The 19,621-nt window shown below is 49.7% G+C and overlaps 1 protein-coding gene across 1 annotated transcript in view; it reads left to right on the top strand.

The window, feature by feature from the left end:
• The window catches only part of ABCA13 (ATP binding cassette subfamily A member 13), a 273,722-nt gene that overhangs the window by 71,860 nt on the left and 182,241 nt on the right, over positions 1–19,621 (top strand). Inside the window, 8 exon segments of the mRNA XM_057549669.1 lie at positions 326–469; positions 472–505; positions 1,887–2,019; positions 2,700–2,917; positions 7,074–7,171; positions 7,174–7,268; positions 10,796–10,948; positions 11,335–11,565. Coding sequence (XP_057405652.1) covers positions 326–469; positions 472–505; positions 1,887–2,019; positions 2,700–2,917; positions 7,074–7,171; positions 7,174–7,268; positions 10,796–10,948; positions 11,335–11,565 — 1,106 coding nt within the window.

The following is a 19,621-nucleotide window of genomic DNA, read 5'->3' as shown; positions in this document are numbered from 1 at the left end:
TCTCTGGAAACTGTCAGTTGTGTGTAGCTAACCTGCCTGCCATCATTCCTCTGCATATATACAAACACCTGTGTGTGTGCGTGCTTGTTTTTATTTTCTTGCAAAATGTGTAACATAGGGTACAAACTTTGTAGTCAGTGATTTCACTTAATTTTTGCCATCGTATAATCTGCCTCTTGATTTTGGTAGAGAAAGATTTTTGAATTGCTTTGCAAGTTTCGCAGAGCTAGAATTCAAGCCCGAGGCAGCCACTGAGTTATTAACTGTGAACGTTGCTTTGGGGGCTTTTGAAGTCCCCTCAGGGTGAATTGCATCTTCCTCACAGGCTCATGCATGCAAAATGGGGAAGGAGAGCTGGAAGGAGGCCCCCCAGGGGTTGTCCTGCTTTCTGTGACCAAGGAGCATGTTCACCACCAGGCAGGGGTCCAGGACCTGACCCTGACCTTCCACAGGGACCAGATCACTGCCCTGTGGGCACCAACAGTGCTGGGAAGACCACTGTCATGTGCGTCCCACTCCCCTCCTGAAACCCGGGGCTTTGGTTCTTATGGATACCAGTTTACCTGTGAGACAGAGGCTAGATCCCGTTTCTTCCTTTTTTAAATTTCATCTCAGTACAGAGTTTAAAGACACAGCAGAAAGACAGACCTCTCGCTAGAGCTGCCGTGGGTCTGAGCAGACTCAAGGGTGGGGGAGGGACTTTTTAAAATAAATTTAATTCTTTTATTCCCTAAAAGATATTCACGGTTTTACTTGAGCCTTTGAAAGTCCTATAACATTTTTTTTTCTCCTACGAAGTTTAACTCTGCTTGCATATCTAGAGGAAGATGAAATTTGCAATGACGTTTGCAATTTTTTAACACCTGAGTATTTTTCTTTTTCATGTTCTGCTTTTTGTGTGGTTCTGTTTTTGTGAAACCTTTATTTTTGATTTGGGATCCAATGGCTCCAGATTTGTTTAAAGAATCAAATCATGTGATCCCAGAGAAAGGATGAGCTCAAACATTCATGGCCCACAAAACAGCCCTGAGCTGACTGTGGAAATGGGGCGTGTTTAAGGCCAAACCACACAAATTACTGAATTTCTCTTTTGAACAAGTGACTGTCTTTTTGTTTTTTATTAGTAAGACTAAAGTATGCTTAGTTAAAGCAAGAAAAGGGAGTATTTGCTTCAGAATTCTTATAGATAGAAAATATAAAGCTTCAGAAATCTTTTACTGTGAAAATGTGGAAAGGTTTCTACTTTCCTCGGATGCTGAAATAGAGTTGAAGATTTTGCTGAGTACTTTTTTAGTGTTTTCAGATCAGGAAAGTAAACGTTGCTCAAATAATGACTCAGAAAGCCAGCCTCCACACTGTGCTTTTACTAATGCACATTTCCTACAGGAAAACCTGGAGCTTGTGTTTAGCAAAACGATGAGAATCAAATCAGGAGTTTCTCGATGTTTCAAGGGTCGCTGACTGCGTCATTTTTTTGTGCCTGTTTGCAGCAGGCTGTGAGTCACCCCAGGGATGTCTCTTCCTGGCAGGTCTCAGAGGAGAGGCTCAGAGGCCTGTTCACTGGCTGGTGGTCACTGTTTGAAATGAGAAGCTCTGAGACTCATCCAGATGTGTACACACGGTCCCATTGTATCCCCCGAAGAGGTTTGAAAATTATATAGCACACAGTTGTCAATCAAAGTTACTGAGGTGCAGTTCACGTGCAGCAAGCAGTATGTGTCCAGATGTGCGTCTGATGGGCCGACAGGCTTAGCTACAGCTGCACAGCCGCCGGGGGAGGAACAGGACACCGACTTTTGTGTCCCCCCCCACCGCCCCAAGGCCCCTGTGCCTCCTGGATCCTGGCCCCCGAGCGACCAGACCTGCTGTTTGCTGCTGTTACGCAGTTTGCATTTTCTAGCGTTTCCTATAAGTGGAGTTGTGCTGGGTCCCCCGTTGGCACGATGCTCGGAGACCCACGTGTGGTACTGTCGCATCAGCTGTCTGGTCCTGAGGATTCCACGCGGTGGAAACACCACAGTTGGTTTATTGTTTCACCTGTTGGTGGCAGTTGAGGTTGTGTCCAGGTTTTGGTGATTATGAACATTCATGTAGACCCCTTTGTGTGGACACACATTTTAATTTCTTTCTGTAAGTAGTTAGGAGTGGTTTGCTAGGTCTTGTGGTGGGTGTATATCTCACTTTGGAGAAAAAGAACATAGTCTGAAGCATGAATAATAAACTCCCTGAACCAGCAGACTGGGCAGTCCTCAGGTGTCCTGTGGGCAAGGCAGACAGGAGTTTCTGGAGACGGGCCTCGGCTTGTCGTGGCTTTGACGTGGCAGACGGGTGGCTCACAGTGTAGAGGAAGGAGGCCCGGCCGCAGGGCTGGGGGTCGAGGTTGCGTCTCTGCTCGGCTCACATCCCGTGAGGACTTGGGTGATCGGCTGTTTCTCTAGCCTGCTTCCTTGTCTGTGACGACAAACTCGGAGTCACCGTCCTAAACTCTCAACTCTGACGGTCGGTGGTCACCGCGCATCCCAGGGGAGCATGACCAGACCGCAGGCCCGCGTCCCGCTGAGCTCCTGCCATGCTTTGCCTCCCTGTGGACGAGGCGGCTGGCGGGAGGTTAGGTGCGACTCCCCGCAGGCGGCAGGCGACCCCGGGGCTGCTGGGGGTCAGGGAGACAGCCCCCCTCCATTTACGTATCTTCTCTGCAGATCTTTGCTGAGGGGGCTCTACCCCCGCCATCCGGAGCCATCGCGGTCAATGGCAGGAACCTGCAGACGGAGGCATCCTCGGTCAGGGCGCAGCTGGGCGCGTGTCCGCAGCGCGACGTGCTGTTTGACCCCCTCACGGCGCTCGAGCACCTGCCGCTCTTCTCGTCCCTGAAGGCGCCACGGGGGGCCCGCCGGGAGCTGCGTGGGCGTGTCTGTAGGTGGGTGGCAGCCACCTCTGTCCCCCGCCCCCTGCCCGGTGTGGGTGTGTAAGGGGTGTGGGTGTCCCGAAGTGCAGAGGACGGGCGGAGGGGGTGAGGAGCGGGTGAAGGAGCCTAAGCGGTCCTGCCGAGGAGTCTGGACGTTACCCTGCAGGTAGGTGGCTGGAGGCAGCAGCGGGCGAGCAGCCTGCGGCCCGGCGGGTGTACCGGGGGCCCTGGGTGGGTGCCAAGCCCTGAGAGGGGCGGGACGCAGAGAGCCCGCTGAGAGCCTGAGTCACGGTTGCGAGGGAGGCCCAGGTTTGAAGGCTGTTCAAGACCACGTTGACCAGATGGGTGTCCAAGGTGGGGACGGGAGGGGTCTGGGGTCAGGATGCGTTCTGGGGGGAGCAGAGGACACGTGTGTGGGGAGACGAGGAGGGCCTGGGCGGCAGGATGGGCAGGGAGGCCACGGAAGCTCCTCCCCTTTCACCGGGATGCATAGAAGCTGAGCCCAGAGGGCAGAGGGGACCTGAGTCCCCGGTCAGGACACAAAGTGACGTCTCTGGGAGGTGGGTATGGAGGGGGCCGAGGGGGAAGGACAGGGCCGGGTGGGGCCTTAAGCCAGCGGGGGAGCCACTGATGTAGAAGACACGGCCGGGGTGGGTGTGAGGGCCGTGGCCCAGGCTGGGCTTGGCCGCTCGGGGGGACGCGCGGCCGGGCCAGTGTGGAGGCTCCTTGTTCCCAAGCCGACTTCACGAAGCAAGACGTCAGGCGGGCCCGACCCGCGGGAGGGAGATGCTGCTTTGGGGCCGGGGTGTGAGGACGGATGGTCAGTACTGAACGGGCCTCAGAAGAAAACGGGCATCTAAGGAACTGTCACACGTGACCTCTTATCGCTGCCTTGAAATAGTTTTGCAAGATTCATTTTGTAAAGTGAGGGTTTACAGTCAGCGTGTAGTGAAGGAGAAAGCGTGCAGGGCTTGGGAGTGCTCCGCCCCCCGAGACCCTGTTCCTCACCACGCGAAACGGAAAACCTTGCGGTCAGGAGCAGTGCTGGAAAACGACCCACTGTTTCTCCAGCAGCGCCCGCCGCCAGGCGGGTATCTCCTCCAAGCCTGGAAGAGAGCAGTGCTTCTCTGGATGATCTCCCTTGAAACAGGGGACAGTGTTTAGGGACAGCGGGTGTGGAGCAAGTCAGATGCAGGCGGACGCTCACGCTCGCAGGGTCAGATACGAATCAGGTCTGAACCGAGGCAGCCCCAACCTCAGGGGACACGAGTCCATAAATCAGAGATGGTGCCCCAGGCTTCGTTTTACCGGTGGTCTCCCCCCACCCCCCAGTTCACATTGTTGGCCGGTAAGTGGCATCTAGAGGCTGTTCTCCACTGCAGGGGGCGGGTTCACATCACGTCTTCAGAAATGGCTGCTGATGACAGTCACGCTAGTGACCGTGGGGTCTCAAATACACGGGAAAATGTCTCCTCTGCGCTAGTCAAGCCCGTCCTAAACGACAGCAGGTACTTGCAGAGAAGTGACGCGTATCACTAAGGGACAGATTGGTTATGTGCCACCTACGTTTTTATAAAAGTCACGGGGCACCAATTTTCATTCAAAGTATGTGCCTACCTTGGACCACGGCAGACTCTGCTCTGCTAGTGGCTGGGCCTCAACGTAGCTCCTAATGATGCTTTGCGGGCTCCATCTTTTGATGTGGGTGCAGCAACCTCAGTGGTTATCAGTTTGCTGCGTGTTACCTGGGAACGAGGCTGGTGTGCACAGAGGTGGTCGGGGTGCGATCATGTTTTAGGACAGCTGTTCTCAATTAGAGGAGTGACGGCTGAAGCCCCTGACTCGGAGTTGGCCACTCAGTGTCAGCTCCAGTGGCAGTGCTTCGTTTCCTTAATGGGGAGCTTCGTTACAATCCTGTTCAAGGCGGACGGGATCCAGGGTAGATGCCTCAGAGGGAACATGTGTCAAGAGTCAGGTCTTTACTGCTGCCTTTTATTTGGAGGAGAAGGTAGGAGAAGTCAAGGAGGCACTTTATCAATGGGATGCCATGATGCAGTGAGCGTTAGTCTTGAGGATTCTGGCGAGCACCACAGGGCTCCAGCTGCAGGCTGGCTTGTTCGACGGTGAAGAGACGCAAGACGGCACGTGTGCAGGTGGATGTGAGGAGAGGACAGGGCAACGATCCCTGGACCCTGCAGTGTGGAGAGGCTGGAGAGATGAGGAGGGACCCACCAGGGATGAGAGGGAGGGACCGGTGGGGACTGAGGAGGGACCAGTCCATTGAGGAGGGTCAGGTAACATGAAGACTGAAACGCGACCTCTGGACTTAGTGTAAGGAGCTGGCTGGTGACTTGGATCAGAGCCATCTCAGTAGCACAGTGGGGAGGGAGGTCTCTCTGGAGTCTGGTAGAGAGAGGACGGAAGGAGGGGGCTGGAAACCACACTTCTTCCCCGGAGTCTTGCTGCGAAAGGGAGCAAAGAAGTGGGATGTTATCAAGATGCAAGAGAAAAGGATGTTTTGAATACGGAGCAAACCACTGAGGCCGATGAGGGCAGGTGGCTTGCTGGGCACCGTCCCATGAGTGGTGGGGAGGGTTGTCGGGGTGGGGGCACTCTGCGGAGGGCAGAGCCTGTGGACGCAGAGGGAAGGGAGGGGCCGCGGGGCCCAGAGGAGAGTCGGGTTTTGTGGGTGAGCGATGGCTGGAGAAAGGATGTGGTCAGAGGAGGATGCAGGGGATCAAGCCTCCGGTGGAGCTGCGGCTGCCGGAAGCAGCTTGGTCCAGGGTGTGTCCTGGTCTGGAGTGCACAGGAGTGTGCTGAGTTCAAGGTCGAGAGAGAATGGGCAGGGTTTTGGTATAACATAGAAATGGAATTAGGACCTGCGTGTTTGAGAACATCTGACATCTCACTGCCTTGTTTTTCTGTTGGTTTTCTCTGCCGGTCCATGTGGGACTAATGTGGGCTTAATCAATTCACCTCCTCTGGTGTTGGAGTCACCTGGCCAGGGAGGGGTTGGGGGTCTAATGGGAATGAAGGTGAAGTCAGTCCCCTGCTGAGATGGACCGCTTGTCCTTTCCTCCCAACTGGGCTGCTGTCCACAGTAGGAACACCTGAAAAACAAGGGCAAGAACGGCTCCAAATGTAAGTTGAGGTTCACCCCGCAGGAAATGCATGGGGATGCTGACCAACCGTCAAGTGGGCAGACTGACAACCAGACCTGAGAAGCTCTCCTGGGCTCCTTCTGGGTCAGGATGAGAAATCTGCAAACAGTGAAACAGACACGAAGCATTTACTCGGTGATCAGGCGGGCAGGTCCCTGGGATTTTACCAGCCAGCGTCTTTGCCTGAGGGTTTGCAGTGTTCTGGGACCTGACAGTCTTGAAGCCAACCTGTGTGGCACCTTGTAATCCCTCCCCGGGCCTCCGCCTCTCTGGCTGCTCCTTGGCCTCCAGAAGTTGTGAACCCGCCTGCGGCTCTGCGGGAGGGAATCCGCTGGGTGTGGGCGCTCAGGGGAGGGTTTCGGGGGGCACTGCTCTAAGAGGGGCTGCACAGAGGGTGAGATTAAGTAGGCGGGGGGAGCTAAGTGTTCCCAAGAGTTCACGGGGCGCAGAGTGAAAGGTTACCTGTGAGGAAAGACGGCCGTGGCCCCTCCCGTTGGGAGATGCCGGGCGTCTGAAATCAGCGTGGAGACCGAAGGCTCCCGGAGATAAGAGGGGGCCGATCCCCACTTTAACGGCGTCTGGTCATCCCTCAGTCAGGAAGGGGCTGCTCCAGATGTAGCGCATGTGGGCCAGAGTCCAGACCTTCCGCAGACGCGCCTGGCGGGCTGCTCTGGCCGCCCCACCGGCCTCCGCAGAGTCCCGAGGGAAGGGAGGGCCCTCGGCGGCAGGTGTGAGCGAAGCCCAGAGAGGAGACAGCACGTATTTCCTACAAACGGGACCTAAGGGCAGGTCCTGCTCACGAGGCCCCGCGCTGGGTCCCCTGACGTGCGTGGCTTCATCTGGGCCCCTCGGAGGCCGGTGCTGTCGCGTCAGGACTCGCGGGCAACGTGGGTTCTGGGCCTCCTCCGTGTTTCTGGGCCTCTTAGGAAGCGCTCGGTGCTCGCAAGGCATTGTTTGTGGAGTGGGATTCGGAGCTCGGGGAGGTGAGGGCTGTGCCCTCGTTCCAGAACTCTCCAGGACGCGGGGCTGGTGCAGCACCTGCCCCAACACGCCCGCGCCCACTCGGGGGGCACGTGGAGTAAGCTGTCCCTCAGCATCGCTCTCCTCGACGCCTTGTGGTCCCGGACGAGCCCACCGGCGGGGTGGACCCGTGTTCCCGGCGTGGCGTCTGGGACGCGCTCCTCGAACACCGAGAAGGTGGGGCCGGGCGGCGCTCCGCCTTCTCTTCCCTCGACACCGCCGTGGAGGAGGGGAGCGAGGAGCGTATCCCAGCACGTTACCCTCCTCGGGGAAAGACATTTCCCGGGAACCCACGGAGACACACCCGTCGTGCAGCATCCCCGCGGTGCCGGGCGTCTGGGGGTTGCTCAGCCTCGGCAGCGGGACCGTCCGAGCTCGTCACGCCTGATGTCGGCGGACACCGCACGCATCCACGTTGGGCTCCATTCTGGAGTAATTCTGGGATTACGAGGAGGGGTGTCCCAGCTATAATCTGGAGAAAGCCCTCCCTTTCCTCGGGGAGGAAACCGAGGCACAGAGAGAAGGGCTGGGGTTTGCTCACAGCCACAGGGGAGGTTACCCGAGCCAAGGGCGGAGCCTGGGATGTGGTTTGGAAGTTTCGTGTTTCTCACCTGTATTATTGTGTACAGTATTTCCAACTTAGGGCATTAGATGGGCAGTTACTGACTGCCAGCTTCTGATTCCTGCTGTGATTCTGAAGCACTGCAGCCAGGAAGCACTGCATTTCACACAGAAACACCGGAGTTTGGAAAAAGCATCGGGAAGAGAGAAACATACCCAGTGCTGCTGCTAGGCACACGTGGGAGCAACGGCGGCAGGGTTACCGTGGAAGCTTGTAAAGTGTTTTCTTTTCTTTTTGGACTTTTGAGTACAAAGCCTTTTTGACTTAACCTGAAACCTTCACCTCCCTGGGGGAGATTAGGATTTGCTTCTTAAGAAATGCAGGGAGAAGGGACCAGAGAAGAGTCGTCATATTCTCTCCTTAAGGCAGAAAAGATGCTCCTGTTTGTCCCTTAAAGCTTGGTCGTAAGGCCGGGGTCGGGGAGGAGACCTGAAAGGACCACCCCATCCTTTTCTGTTGCAGAAACCTAGGGGGGTCGTGGAGGGAGAAGACAGAAAAGGCCGCAGACCGCCCTGGGCTGGATGACCGCTCCGGGACCGTGAGGTGGTCAGGGGTGAGGGGTCCTCCCGACCCGGTGCAGCTGCATCAGAGCTCATGAGGCCCAGCGGGACGCACCCGTGGCGCCTGTCCCATACATTCATAGCCCCCAACTTCTGCACTGAGAGGACGGCAGAGCCTGCCAGGGGTGCTGCCTACAGGGGTGAGGTGGGCCCTAGAAGCTGGGGGAGACTCGGGGTCTGGCGGCCAGCAGGACCGAGGGCCCCGGGGGGGCAGAGGGCCCCGTGCCATGGGTTGACCCTGTTCAAGGCCCTGCTGCACAGGTGGGGCAGGGACAGGACCAGGTGGTCCTGGTCATCACCCGGGGCCAGAGGATGCTGACCACACCAGGCCCGAGCCCCTCACCCTGCCCACTGCCCCGAGATCACAGCCCCCCCCTCCTCTTACCTGAGGCCCTTTGGGGAGAAAAGTAGGATGAGAAATCGTGACCCTCTGTGCAAGAGACTTTGGACACCACTTAAAGGGACGGGTGACGTTTTGAGATAAAATGAACGTAAATCCTTTCCCTGCCCCGGGAGTGGGGTTGATGAAGACGACAGGTGAGAGGCGGGCAGGTCAGCAGATATTGTTACTCTGCTCGCCTGAGTTGCAGCGCACAGTAAACACCACAGGCTCTTGGCTCTTGTTTATTTTAAAAATCAGAGCTGGGGCCTTCAGGGCTCAGCTGACAGAACATTTGAGTCACGAGCATAATCGTAACTTTGGACAGAAAACCAGATACGATAAAAGTCTCAGAAACAGGCAGCTTTCTTCAAATTCTGTTGTTATAAATTAAATACATTCTTGCTGTTCTAGGTCATTTGGCAATGGTTGTCTCTGGGGGCTCCTTTGGAAGAGTCTGTGCACTGACGGACGTGTGAAATCAGTAGGATAAGATGGGTGGTACCAGGAGGGAAATAGGTTTTCAAGCGTCAACATTTAGCGGTGTCTGGAAACAGCCCCAAACCTCCAGGCAGCTGTGCCACAGCTTTGTAAACCAGATCTAAGGGCAGCACAAAAGCAAGCAATCCCTGCTGAGTAGAAGGAGGCTCTGCTGGCAGAACACGGGGCGTTTGGCGCTCCGACTCCCTGGGATGTGATCCGCGTTTCCTGCTGAGTGATGCTTGGTGCTGAGGTCCTGGTCAGCCCTAGGACTGGTGCTTCCAGGCCTCCCTTGGAGGACCAATAAGGATGGAAAAGGTACCAGAGCAAATTGGTCCACTCGTCCCCTTCCTGCTCTACACATCCTGGACGACCTGGGAAATGATCCCACGCCTCTGGACTCCAGTTTGCAAATGGAGACAGTCACGCACCTTGTAGGGCTGTGTGTGAAGTGAGTGTGTGAAAGTGCACAGCTCAGTGCCTGGTACGTGGGTGCTCGGCCAGTGGCCACTCATCACTGTTGTTAAAACGGACAAGAGAAGTGGTTGGGGAAGGACCGCTTTCCGAGGAGAGGGGACCAAACGCACCACCTGAACTGGGGGAACGCTAAAGTGGTGTCTTACCAAGCAACACTTGTCTTTTGAGGTTTGGGGTGTCTTGAATTCCCTAAATGTCCACTGAGAAGCATCAAACATCTGTGAACTTAATCTACATTTTTTGGGAATTTACATTCCAGCTAACTTTCATTTTCAGATGACTTGATTGTCTGGAAACACATCATCTGGTCTCTAAACTGTTTCTAACCCCAGATCAGGGACTGAGCACATTTTCTTAGCCTCGAAGGACTTCTCATGCCAGGGGGTTGGCCTTGGTCTTTGGGACACATCTCTGGTGATATTGGCTGCTGTGCTCTAGGGTCTGTGTATCATGGTTTCTTTTTAGATGCAGTTTAAAAAAAAAGTGAATTGAGAATCCTGGTCTTTCCGTCTTTCTCTGCTATTTAAAAATATAAAATCTGGTAGAGTTAAAAACGTGTTCGGTCTTCTCTCTTGGAAAATTTGTTTTTGAGATGAGAATCAATCAATGGGTTTATTTCTATTCAGTAAACTAGAATAGGTAGAATGGGCTTGACGTAGGCCTGAGAGCTTCCCTTCAGGTAGCTGAAGTGAACTTTATGAAAGCACTTTGCAGGGCCTCTGGCCTTCTGAGGTCAGTCTGGCCCCTTTCCTCCCCCCAGCAAATGTAGTGAAACTCAACAAGCGAGAGGATTCATAGGGGACACGTATGAGCCGAACGTTTGTTTCTGCAAAAAGCAGACACGTGCCCTGTGCTCTGTGGGGACTTTCTTCCTGGGGAGGCCCTGGCTCACGCTCCCCGCCTGCCCCCTGCCCCCCGCCTGGAACGCACTCTCTGTGACCACAGCTGCCGTGAGCTCTTCCGGACGGGGCGGCTGGACCCGGGGACTCCCTGGCTTGTGTCACCCTTCATGATGGAGGGTTTGCAGAAGCCATGTCCTAACCCAGAGGCGTTTCCGGGCTTCTGATTTGGAGGGTGACCTCGGTTAACTTAAAACCCTGTGAGGCTCTTGACACCACCCACCCCCGCGTTGGCTCCCCACACTGGAGGTTCGAGATGGACCCCTGGCATGTTGTGCGGGTCTGATGCCAGACCGTCATCTTCACCACCCACCAGGTGGACGAGGCCGAGGTGCCGAGTGACCGCGTGGCCGTGCTGCAGCAGGGGCGGCTCCAGTGCTGCGGCACCCTCTCCAGCCTGACCCAGGCCCACGGCCGGGGCCTCCGCCTGACGCTCAGCGAGGAGGTGAGACCCCGGGGGTAGGTGCAGGGAGACATGTACATCCTCGGGGGGCAGAGGAGACAGATCCAGACTGTTCCCCGGTCACAACATTTCCACGTTGGGGTCAGGTCACGCAGCAGGTGTTTATTCTGAATCCAGCCCAGGCCTTGCCTGCTGTAGGTCTCGGGGAGGTGACAGAACAGGGCACAAGGTCCTTGGGGTCTCAGTCCTTGTGGAGGAAACGATGTTCCTGAGAAAGGGAGAAACAGAATGTGGACACTGGTGGGTATGGAGCAGGAACTGGAATTTCAGAATAATTTGCTTAGGGATAGATGTGAAATCAGTTGATGTAAATTTGGTATGTTTGGGTTTACATTCCTTGCTGTTCCCTGACTCTTTTTTTTGGATAGCCTTCTGTTCTGGAGGCCGGTGACCCGAAGGACACAGCCTGTGCCACGTCTCTGATGCAGACCTACATCCCACAGGCATCCCTCCGAGGCAGCAGCTGGGGCGAGCTGAGCTACACAATCCCTGAGGATGCAGACAGAACCTGCTTCAAAGGGCTTTTCCAGGCCCTGGACCGGAACCTTCACCACCTGCCCCTGACGGGCCATGGGATCTCAGACGCCAGCTTAGAAGAGGCACATTCTGATGAAAGATGCTTGAGCAGGCTTTTCTGATTTGTGCTTTGCCACTCTGGGCATGATGGGGACCCTGTGCATGTTCATTCATTTCCCAGCTCTGACTGGCGTTTAATATACGTGACAGGTGACTGTGGTCCTTTAGCGGAAATAGCATTTTTATATTCGAGAACTTTGGTGTCTTTAATCCGGAATCACTGGCTGTCCAGACAGTTTCAGGAGCAGGAGGCTGCCTGGTCGTCGTTCCTCACCTGGAGGCGCCTTTCTCTTTCCTCTGTGGACCTAGTCCTGCTCAGAAGCCCCGGCCCACGGTGGGCAAAGATGTGCAGAAGGTCACGCAGGGGAGCAGTGCGGCCCCCACTCTGCTCCGCTCTCCCCGGGACAGAGCCGGCCGGCACCAACCCCTCGGTGTGGGTGTGGTTTCATTGCAGTGGGCGCTCAGAGGAGTCCGAGCCAGGCCTTTCCTCCACGAGGAAGCTGCTGCTTTGTGTAACCAAACCTTGAGGTTCGTGTGAGCCAGATCTGAGTTTTAGGAAGTGCTGCAGATTTAAAATAAAAATCAAGTGCTGCAAAATAAAAAATTTAAAAAATCTGGGAAGAACCTTGGGCCACCTTCTCTGTATTGCCTGAGAATAGTAATAGTGGCCGATCAGGTTTTGTGTTAGTAGTTGGCACTTAGAGTCTAAAACGACATCTGGGACTTTAAATGGCCGTGAGAATTAAAAGAGTGCGGCTTTCAGAACGTCACAGGCTGGCCTTTTGGTTGGGTTTTGGAAGGGATTTGGGGGCTGAAGGCACATTGCTGGGTCAGCGGTGCAGGAGGAGAAGCAGCCACTTGTGTGTAAATCAGTGTGACCCCCAGTGGTGATCGCAGCCACTACGATGTTTGTCTGGAATAAGTGGCCGTAGAAGATTGTAAAGCAGTAAAAGGTTCACAGTGTTACAGACTGCTTTTATACGTAGAATGTAGTTGATTCTCCCCTCCTACCTCTGTAACTTACTATCATTCCTGTTTTAAGGTTGAGGCTCAGGTAGGCTAATATCTTTACCCCAAACCACGCGGCTCATAAATGACAGGTTTTCTGACAGTGAGTCCAGTTAAATGTGCCCATGACCTTGTGGGCGATGCTCTGCCTTCCATGGACCGTCAGCCGTCACCTTGTCGTTTTGAATAGGGCAGTCGGGGCCCACAGGCCAGCAAGGAGCAGCCTGATATGTACCCAGGAAGGATACAGGCTGCTTCCTAAGCCAGAGAGTGCGGAGTCGTGAATCTCCTGTGTCAGGGCCGGCTCCCCTGCTGTCGCGCTTCCGGCCACGACACGTATGCCATCTCGAGGAAAGGCAGCCCCGATCCGGGGTTCCAGCAGCGCTGCTTGCCTCCTCTCCCCACCCTCTGTGGTCCACTCCACGACCCCTCTCTGCCTTGTCATCTCACCCCGGGTGCTGAGGGGTCCTTGGTGCCCAGCTCCATCCCAGCTGCACCTGTGCCCGCTCGGCACCAGTGGCAGCTGGTAAATGTTTCCTGGATGACCGTTGTGTCCAGCTTCTGGGAGCAGCCTGTCCCAGTGGATGGGGCGGGAGCCCTGAACCAGCCAGGTCTCAGTACACACCTTTCTCCCTCCAGTACCTGTGGCCTTGAATGAGTCACTCTAATTCTTTTTTTTTTTTTTGCTTATTATTATCTGTATTTTTTTAAAATACAGCAGGTTATTAGTTATCTATTTTATACATATTAGTGTATATATATCAATCCCAGTCTCCCAATTCATCACACCCCCCTGCCCCCTCCGCTTTGCCCCCTTGGTGTCCATACGTTTGTTCTCTATGTCTGTGTCTCTATTTCTGCCCTGCAAACTGGTTCATCTGTACCATTTTTCTAGATTCCATATATATGTGTTAATATACAATATTTGTTTTTCTGACTTACTTCACTCTATACGACAGACTCTAGGTCCATCCACCTCACTACAAATGACCCAATTTCGTTCCTTTTTATGACTAATATTCCCTTGTATATATGTACCACATCATCTTTATTCATTCATCTGTCATTGGGCATTTACGTTGCTTCCATGTCCTGGCTATTGTAAATAGTGCTGCAGTGAACATTGGGGTGCATGTGTCTTTTTGAATTATGGTTTCCTCTGGGTATATGCCCAGTAGTGGGATTGCTGGGTCATATGGTAATTCTATTTTTAGTTTTTTAAGGAACCTGCATACTGTTCTCCATAGTGGCTGTATTGATTTACATTCCCACCAACAGTGAAAGGGGGTTCCCTTTTCTCCACACCCTCTCCAGCATTTGTTGTTTGTAGATTTTCTGATGATGGCCATTCTGACTGGTGTGAGGTGATACCTCATTGTAGTTTTGATTTGCATTTCTCTAATAGTGATGTTGAGCACCTTTTCAAGTGCCTCTTGGCCATCTGTATATCTTCTTTGGAGAAATGTCTACTTAGGTCTTCTGCACATTTTTTAATTGGGTTTTTTTTTTTTTAATATTGAGCTGCATGAGCTGTTTATATATTTTGCAGATTAATCCTTTGCCTGTTGATTCATTTGCAAATATTTTCTTCCATCCTAAGGGTTGTCTTTTTGTATTGTTTATAGTTTCCTTTGCTGTGCAAAAGCTTTTAAGTTTCATTAGGTCCCATTTGTTTATTTTTGTTTTTATTTCCATTACTCTAGGAGGTGGATCAAAAAAGATCTTGCTGTGATTTATGTCAAAGAGTGTTCTCCCTATGTTTTCCTCTCAGAGTTTTATAGTGTCTCATCTTAAATTTAGGTCTTTAATCCATTTTGAGTTTATTTTTGTGTATGGTGTTAGGGAGTCTTCTGATTTCATTCTTTTACAGGTAGCTGTCCTGTTTTCCCAGCACCACTTATTGAAGAGACTCTTTTCTCCATTGTATTTCCTTGCCTCCTTTGTCATAGATTAAGTGACCATAGGTTCATGGGTTTATCTCTGGGCTTTCTATCCTGTTCCATTGATCTATATGTCTGTTTTTGTGCCAGTACCATATTGTCTTGATTACTGTGGCTTTGTAATATACTCCGAAGTTAGGGAGTCTGATTCTTCCAGCTCCATTTTTTTCTCCTCAAGATTGCTTTGGCCATTCGGGGTCTTTTGTGTCTCCATACATATTTTAAGATTTTTTGTTCTAGTTCTGTAAAAAATGACACTGGTAGTTTGATAGGGATTGCATTGAATCTGTAGTTTGCTTTGGGTAGTATAGTCATTTTCACAATATTGATTCTTGCAATCCAAGAACATGGTATATCTCTCCATCTGTTTGTGTCATCTTTGGTTTCTTTCATCAGTGTCTTAAATTTTTCTGAGTACAGCTCTTTTGCCTCCTTAGGTAGGATTATTCCTAGGTATTTTATTCTTTATGTTGAAATGGTGAATGGGATTGTTTCCTTGATTTCTCTTTCTGATCTTTCGTTGTTAATGTATAGGAATGACAGAGATTTCTGTTCATTAATTTTGTATCCTGCAACTTTACCAAATTCATTGATGAGCTCTAGTAGTTTTCTGGTAGCATTTTTAGGATTCTCTATGTACAGTATCATGTCATCTGCAAACAGTGACAGTTTTACTTCTTCTTTTCCAGTTTATATTCCTTTTATTTCTTTTTCTTCTCTGATTGCTGTGGCTATGACTTCCAAAACTATGTTGAATAATAGAGGTGAGAGTGGACGTCCTTGTCTTGTTCCTGATCTTAGAGGAAATGTTTTCAGTTTTTCACCATTGAGAATGATGTTTGCTGTGGGTTTGTCGTATATGGCCTTTATTATGTTGAGGTAAGTTCCCTCTATGCCCACTTTCTGGAGGGTTTTTATCATAAATTGGTGTTGAATTTTGTCAAAAGCTTTTTCTGCATCTGTTGAGATGATCATATGGTTTTTATTCTTCAATTTGTTAATATGGTGTATCACACTGAATGATTTGCATGTATTGAAGAATCCTTGCATCCCTGGGATAAATCCCACTTGATCATGGTGTATGATCCTTTTAATGTATTGTTGGATTCAGATTGCTAGTATTTTGTTGAGGATTTTTGCATCTGTATTCATCAGTGCTATTGGTCTGTAGTTTTCTTTTTTTATAGTGTCTTTGTCTAGTTTTGGTATCAGGGTGATGGTGGCCTCATAGAATGAGTTTGGAAGTATTCCTTCCTCTGCAATTTTTTGGAAGAGTTTGAGAAGGATGGGTGTTAGCTCTTCTCTAAATGTTTGATAGAATTCACCTGTGAAGCCATCTGGTCCTGGACTTTTTAGGGGAGATTTTTAATCACAATCTCATTACTTGTGATTGGTCTGTTCATATTTTCTATTTCTTCCTGGTTCAGTTTTGGAAGGTTATACGTTTCTAAGAATTTGTGCATTTCTTCCAGGTTGTACATTTTATTGGCATAGAGTTGCTTGCAGTAGGCTCTTATGATGCTTTGTATTTCTGTGGTGTCCATTGTAACTTTTCCTTTTTCATTTCTGATTTTATTGATTTGAGTCCTCTCCCTTTTTTTCTTGATGAGTCTGGCTAAAGGTTATCAATTTTGTTTATCTTCTCGAAGAACCAGCTTTTAGTTTTATTGATCTTTGCTATTGTTTTCTTTGTTTCTATTTCATTTATCTCTGCTCTGATCTTTATGATTTCTTTTCTTCTACTGACTTCCGGTTTTGTTTGTTCTTCTTTCTATAGTTCCTCTAGGTGTAAGGTTAGATTGTTTATTTGAGATTTTTCTAGTTTCTTGAGGTAGGCTTGTATTGCTCTAAACTTCCCTCTTAGAACTGCTTTTGCTGCATCCCATAGGTTTTGGATCATCATGTTTTTGTTGTCATTTGTCTCTAGGTGTTTTTTGATTTCCTCTTTGATTTCTTCAGTGATCTCTTGGTTATTTAGTAATGTATTGTTTAGCTTCCATGTGTTTGTGTTTTTTACGTTTTTTCCCCCTGTAATTTATTCCTAATCTCATAGCATTGTGGTTGGAAAAGATGCTTGATACGATCTCAATTTTCTTAAATTTACCAAGGCTTGCTTTGAGGCCCAGCATGTGGTCAACCCTGGAGAATGTTCCGTGTGCATTTGAGAAGAAAGTGTAATCTGCTGTTTTTGTATGGAATGTCCTATAAATATCAATTAAATCTGTCTGGTCTGTTGTGTCACTTAAAGCTTGTGTTTCCTTCTAAATTTTCTGTGTGGATGATCTGACCACTGGTGAAAGTGAGGTGTTAAAGTCCCCCGCTATTACTGTGTTACTGTCGATTTCCTCTTTTATGGCTGTTAGTAGTTGCCTTATATGTTGAGGTGCTCCTATGTTGGGTGCGTATAGGTTTATAATTGTTATATCTTCTCTTTGGATTGATCTCTTGATCATTATGTAGTGCCCTTCCTTGTCTTTTGTAACAGTCTTTATTTTAAAGTCTATTTTATCTGATATGAGTATTGCTACTCCAGCTTTCTTTTGATTTCCATATGCATGGCATATCTTTTTCCATCCCCTCACTTTCAGTCTGTATGTGTCCCTAGGTCTGAAGTGGGTCTCTTGTAGACAGCATATATATGGGTCTTGTTTTTGTATCCATTCAGTGAGCCTGTGTCTTTTGGTTGGAGCATTTAATCTATTCATGTTTAAGGTAATTACTGATATGCATGTTCCTATTACCATTTTCTTAATGTTTTGGTTTTGTTTTTGTAGGTCCTCTTCTCTTGTGTTTCTCACTTAGAGAAGTTCCTTTAGCATTTGTTGTAGAGCTGGTTTGGTGGTGCTGAATTCTCTTAGCTTTTGCTTGTCCATAAAGCTTTTGATTTCTCCGTCGAATCTGAATGATCTCCTTGCCAGGTAGAGTAATATTGGTTGTAGGGTCTTCCCTTTCCTCACTTTAAATGTGTCCTGCAACCCCCTTCTGGCTTGTAGAGTTTCTGATGAGAAGTCAGCTGTTAACCTTATGGGAGTTCACTTGTATGCTATTTGTCATTTTTCCCTTGTTGCTTTTAATAATTTTTCTTTGTCTTTAATTTTTGTCAATTTGATTACTATGTGTCTCAGCATGTTTCTCCTTGGGTTTATCTTGCCTGGGACTCTCTGAGCTTCCTGGACTTGGGTGTCTATTTCCTTTCCTGTGTTAGGGAAGTTTTCGACTATAATCTCTTGAAATATTTTCTCAGGTCCTTTCTCTCTCTCTTCTCCTCTTGGGACCCCTATAATGAGAATGTTGGTGCGTTTAATGTTGTCCCAGAGGTCTCTTAGGCTGTCTTCATTTCTTTTCATTCTTTTTTCTTTATTCTGCTCTGTGGCAGTGAATTCCACCATTCTGTCTTTCATGTCACTTATCTGTTCTTCTCTCTCAGTTATTCTGCTATTGATTCCTTCTAGTGTATTTTTCATTTCAGTTATTGTATTGTCATCTCTGTTTGCTCTTTAATTCTTCTAGGTCTTTGTTAAACATTTCTTGCATCTTCTCGATCTTTGCCTCCATTCTTTTTCTGAGGTCCTGGATCATCTTCACTATGATTATTCTGAATTATTTTTCTGGAAGATTGCCTATCTCTACTTCATTTTGTTGTTTTTTTGGGGTTTTATATTGTTCCTTCATCTGGTACATAGTTCTCTGCCTTTTCATTTTGTCTGTCTTTCTGTGAATGTGGTTTTTCTTCCACAGGCTGCAGGATTGTAATTCTTCTTGTTTCTCTGCTATCTGTATTTTACCTGTAAGAAAACTGAGGCTTAATGAGGTTAACTTGTCCAACTTCACAGATAAGTGGCAGAGGGGATTCACAACTACATGTCTTCTTCCCTTACTCTTTCCAATGGATGACACAGCATCCCTGAAGTTGTTACTGTTATTTTCAAACTTTAATCTCACAGAACAAGGATCCCGGAGAAAGTCAGTGGTGTGGTTGATTCCATTGCTCCATAGTGTCATTCAGAATGTACCCCTGTTCTATCTGTCCACTCGATCATCCGCAGTAAGTTAGGAATATTGTCCCTCAAGCTCTAACCACTATCACCTCAAAAACCAACTCAACGGTGGTAAGAGAAGGTGAAGCATCCTACCAACTTGCCTCTCATTTTTGACTAATGAGAATTGAGTCACTCGACTTTTGAGCCTCAGTTTTCTAATCTTTAAAATGGAACAATTAGAACAGTTTCCATGATTATTCCAAATAACCATTAATAGTTAAATGCCTGGAAAAAATTGGGCAAAATGTAAAGGTCCTTCTTGCCTACAAATCATAGAATGTGAGACTGGCCATGGCTTTGGGGTAGCAGTGGAATTAAATTGCATCTGTGCTCCAGGAAAAGGCACTTCTTGTCCAGGGGTTTCTGGCCAATGCCCATCCTGCCCATGTGGATGCAGAAGACGGGACATTTCCTGTGGCTTGAGTCAGGGTGGGTCAGAGTTCTCCGTGACCTGGGTGGAGGGCCCGGGTCACTGCTTGGAGCCCTGGCCACACACCACTGGTCACTGAGGCCTGGATAACAAATCCCAGTATCATGCTGGGAAGCTAGTAATTTGTATAGTTAGGAACCTTTGTCTCGTGTGAATCACAGTTTTCCTTCTGAAGTGAAGAGGTGGTGCCTTTGAGGGTTGTTTCACCAGCGTGGGTCACTTGAAAGTAAAAATGTTTCTTTTCGATTGTAAGAAGAAGCGACTGGCAATCACGCACAGACTTGTTGCCCAGTGTCTGGCTCTGGAATCATCCACGGCTTACCAGGTGTTTCCTAGCTTGTGGTGTCTGGCATGGACAGACAGACGTGTCCTGTGTTCACTGGACTGTCAGGCAGGGCAGCAGGGCCTGAGGGGACATGGCTCAACTTTTCAGGCCACACACACTTATCAATAACCAGGAGCATTCACCCTCATCATGTGTATACTCATTTATTTATGCCTAAACCCACAGCTAGAATGCACGTTCCCTTCCTGTAAGTGGTATCTTGTCTGCTGCCAGTAAAGGAGGAGTCCTCAGGAGTCCTGTGATGCTTGTGGTTAGGTGGAGTGAAGTTTTGTGGAGTGAGTGGCTTGACTTTTTTATGGCTTTAAACATCACAGG

Source organism: Balaenoptera acutorostrata, chromosome 7, assembly GCF_949987535.1.
Source record: "Balaenoptera acutorostrata chromosome 7, mBalAcu1.1, whole genome shotgun sequence".
Lineage (NCBI taxonomy): Eukaryota > Metazoa > Chordata > Mammalia > Artiodactyla > Balaenopteridae > Balaenoptera > Balaenoptera acutorostrata.
The sequence above is the reverse complement of the archived record's forward strand: the minus strand, read 5'-3'. Positions and strand labels throughout refer to the sequence as shown.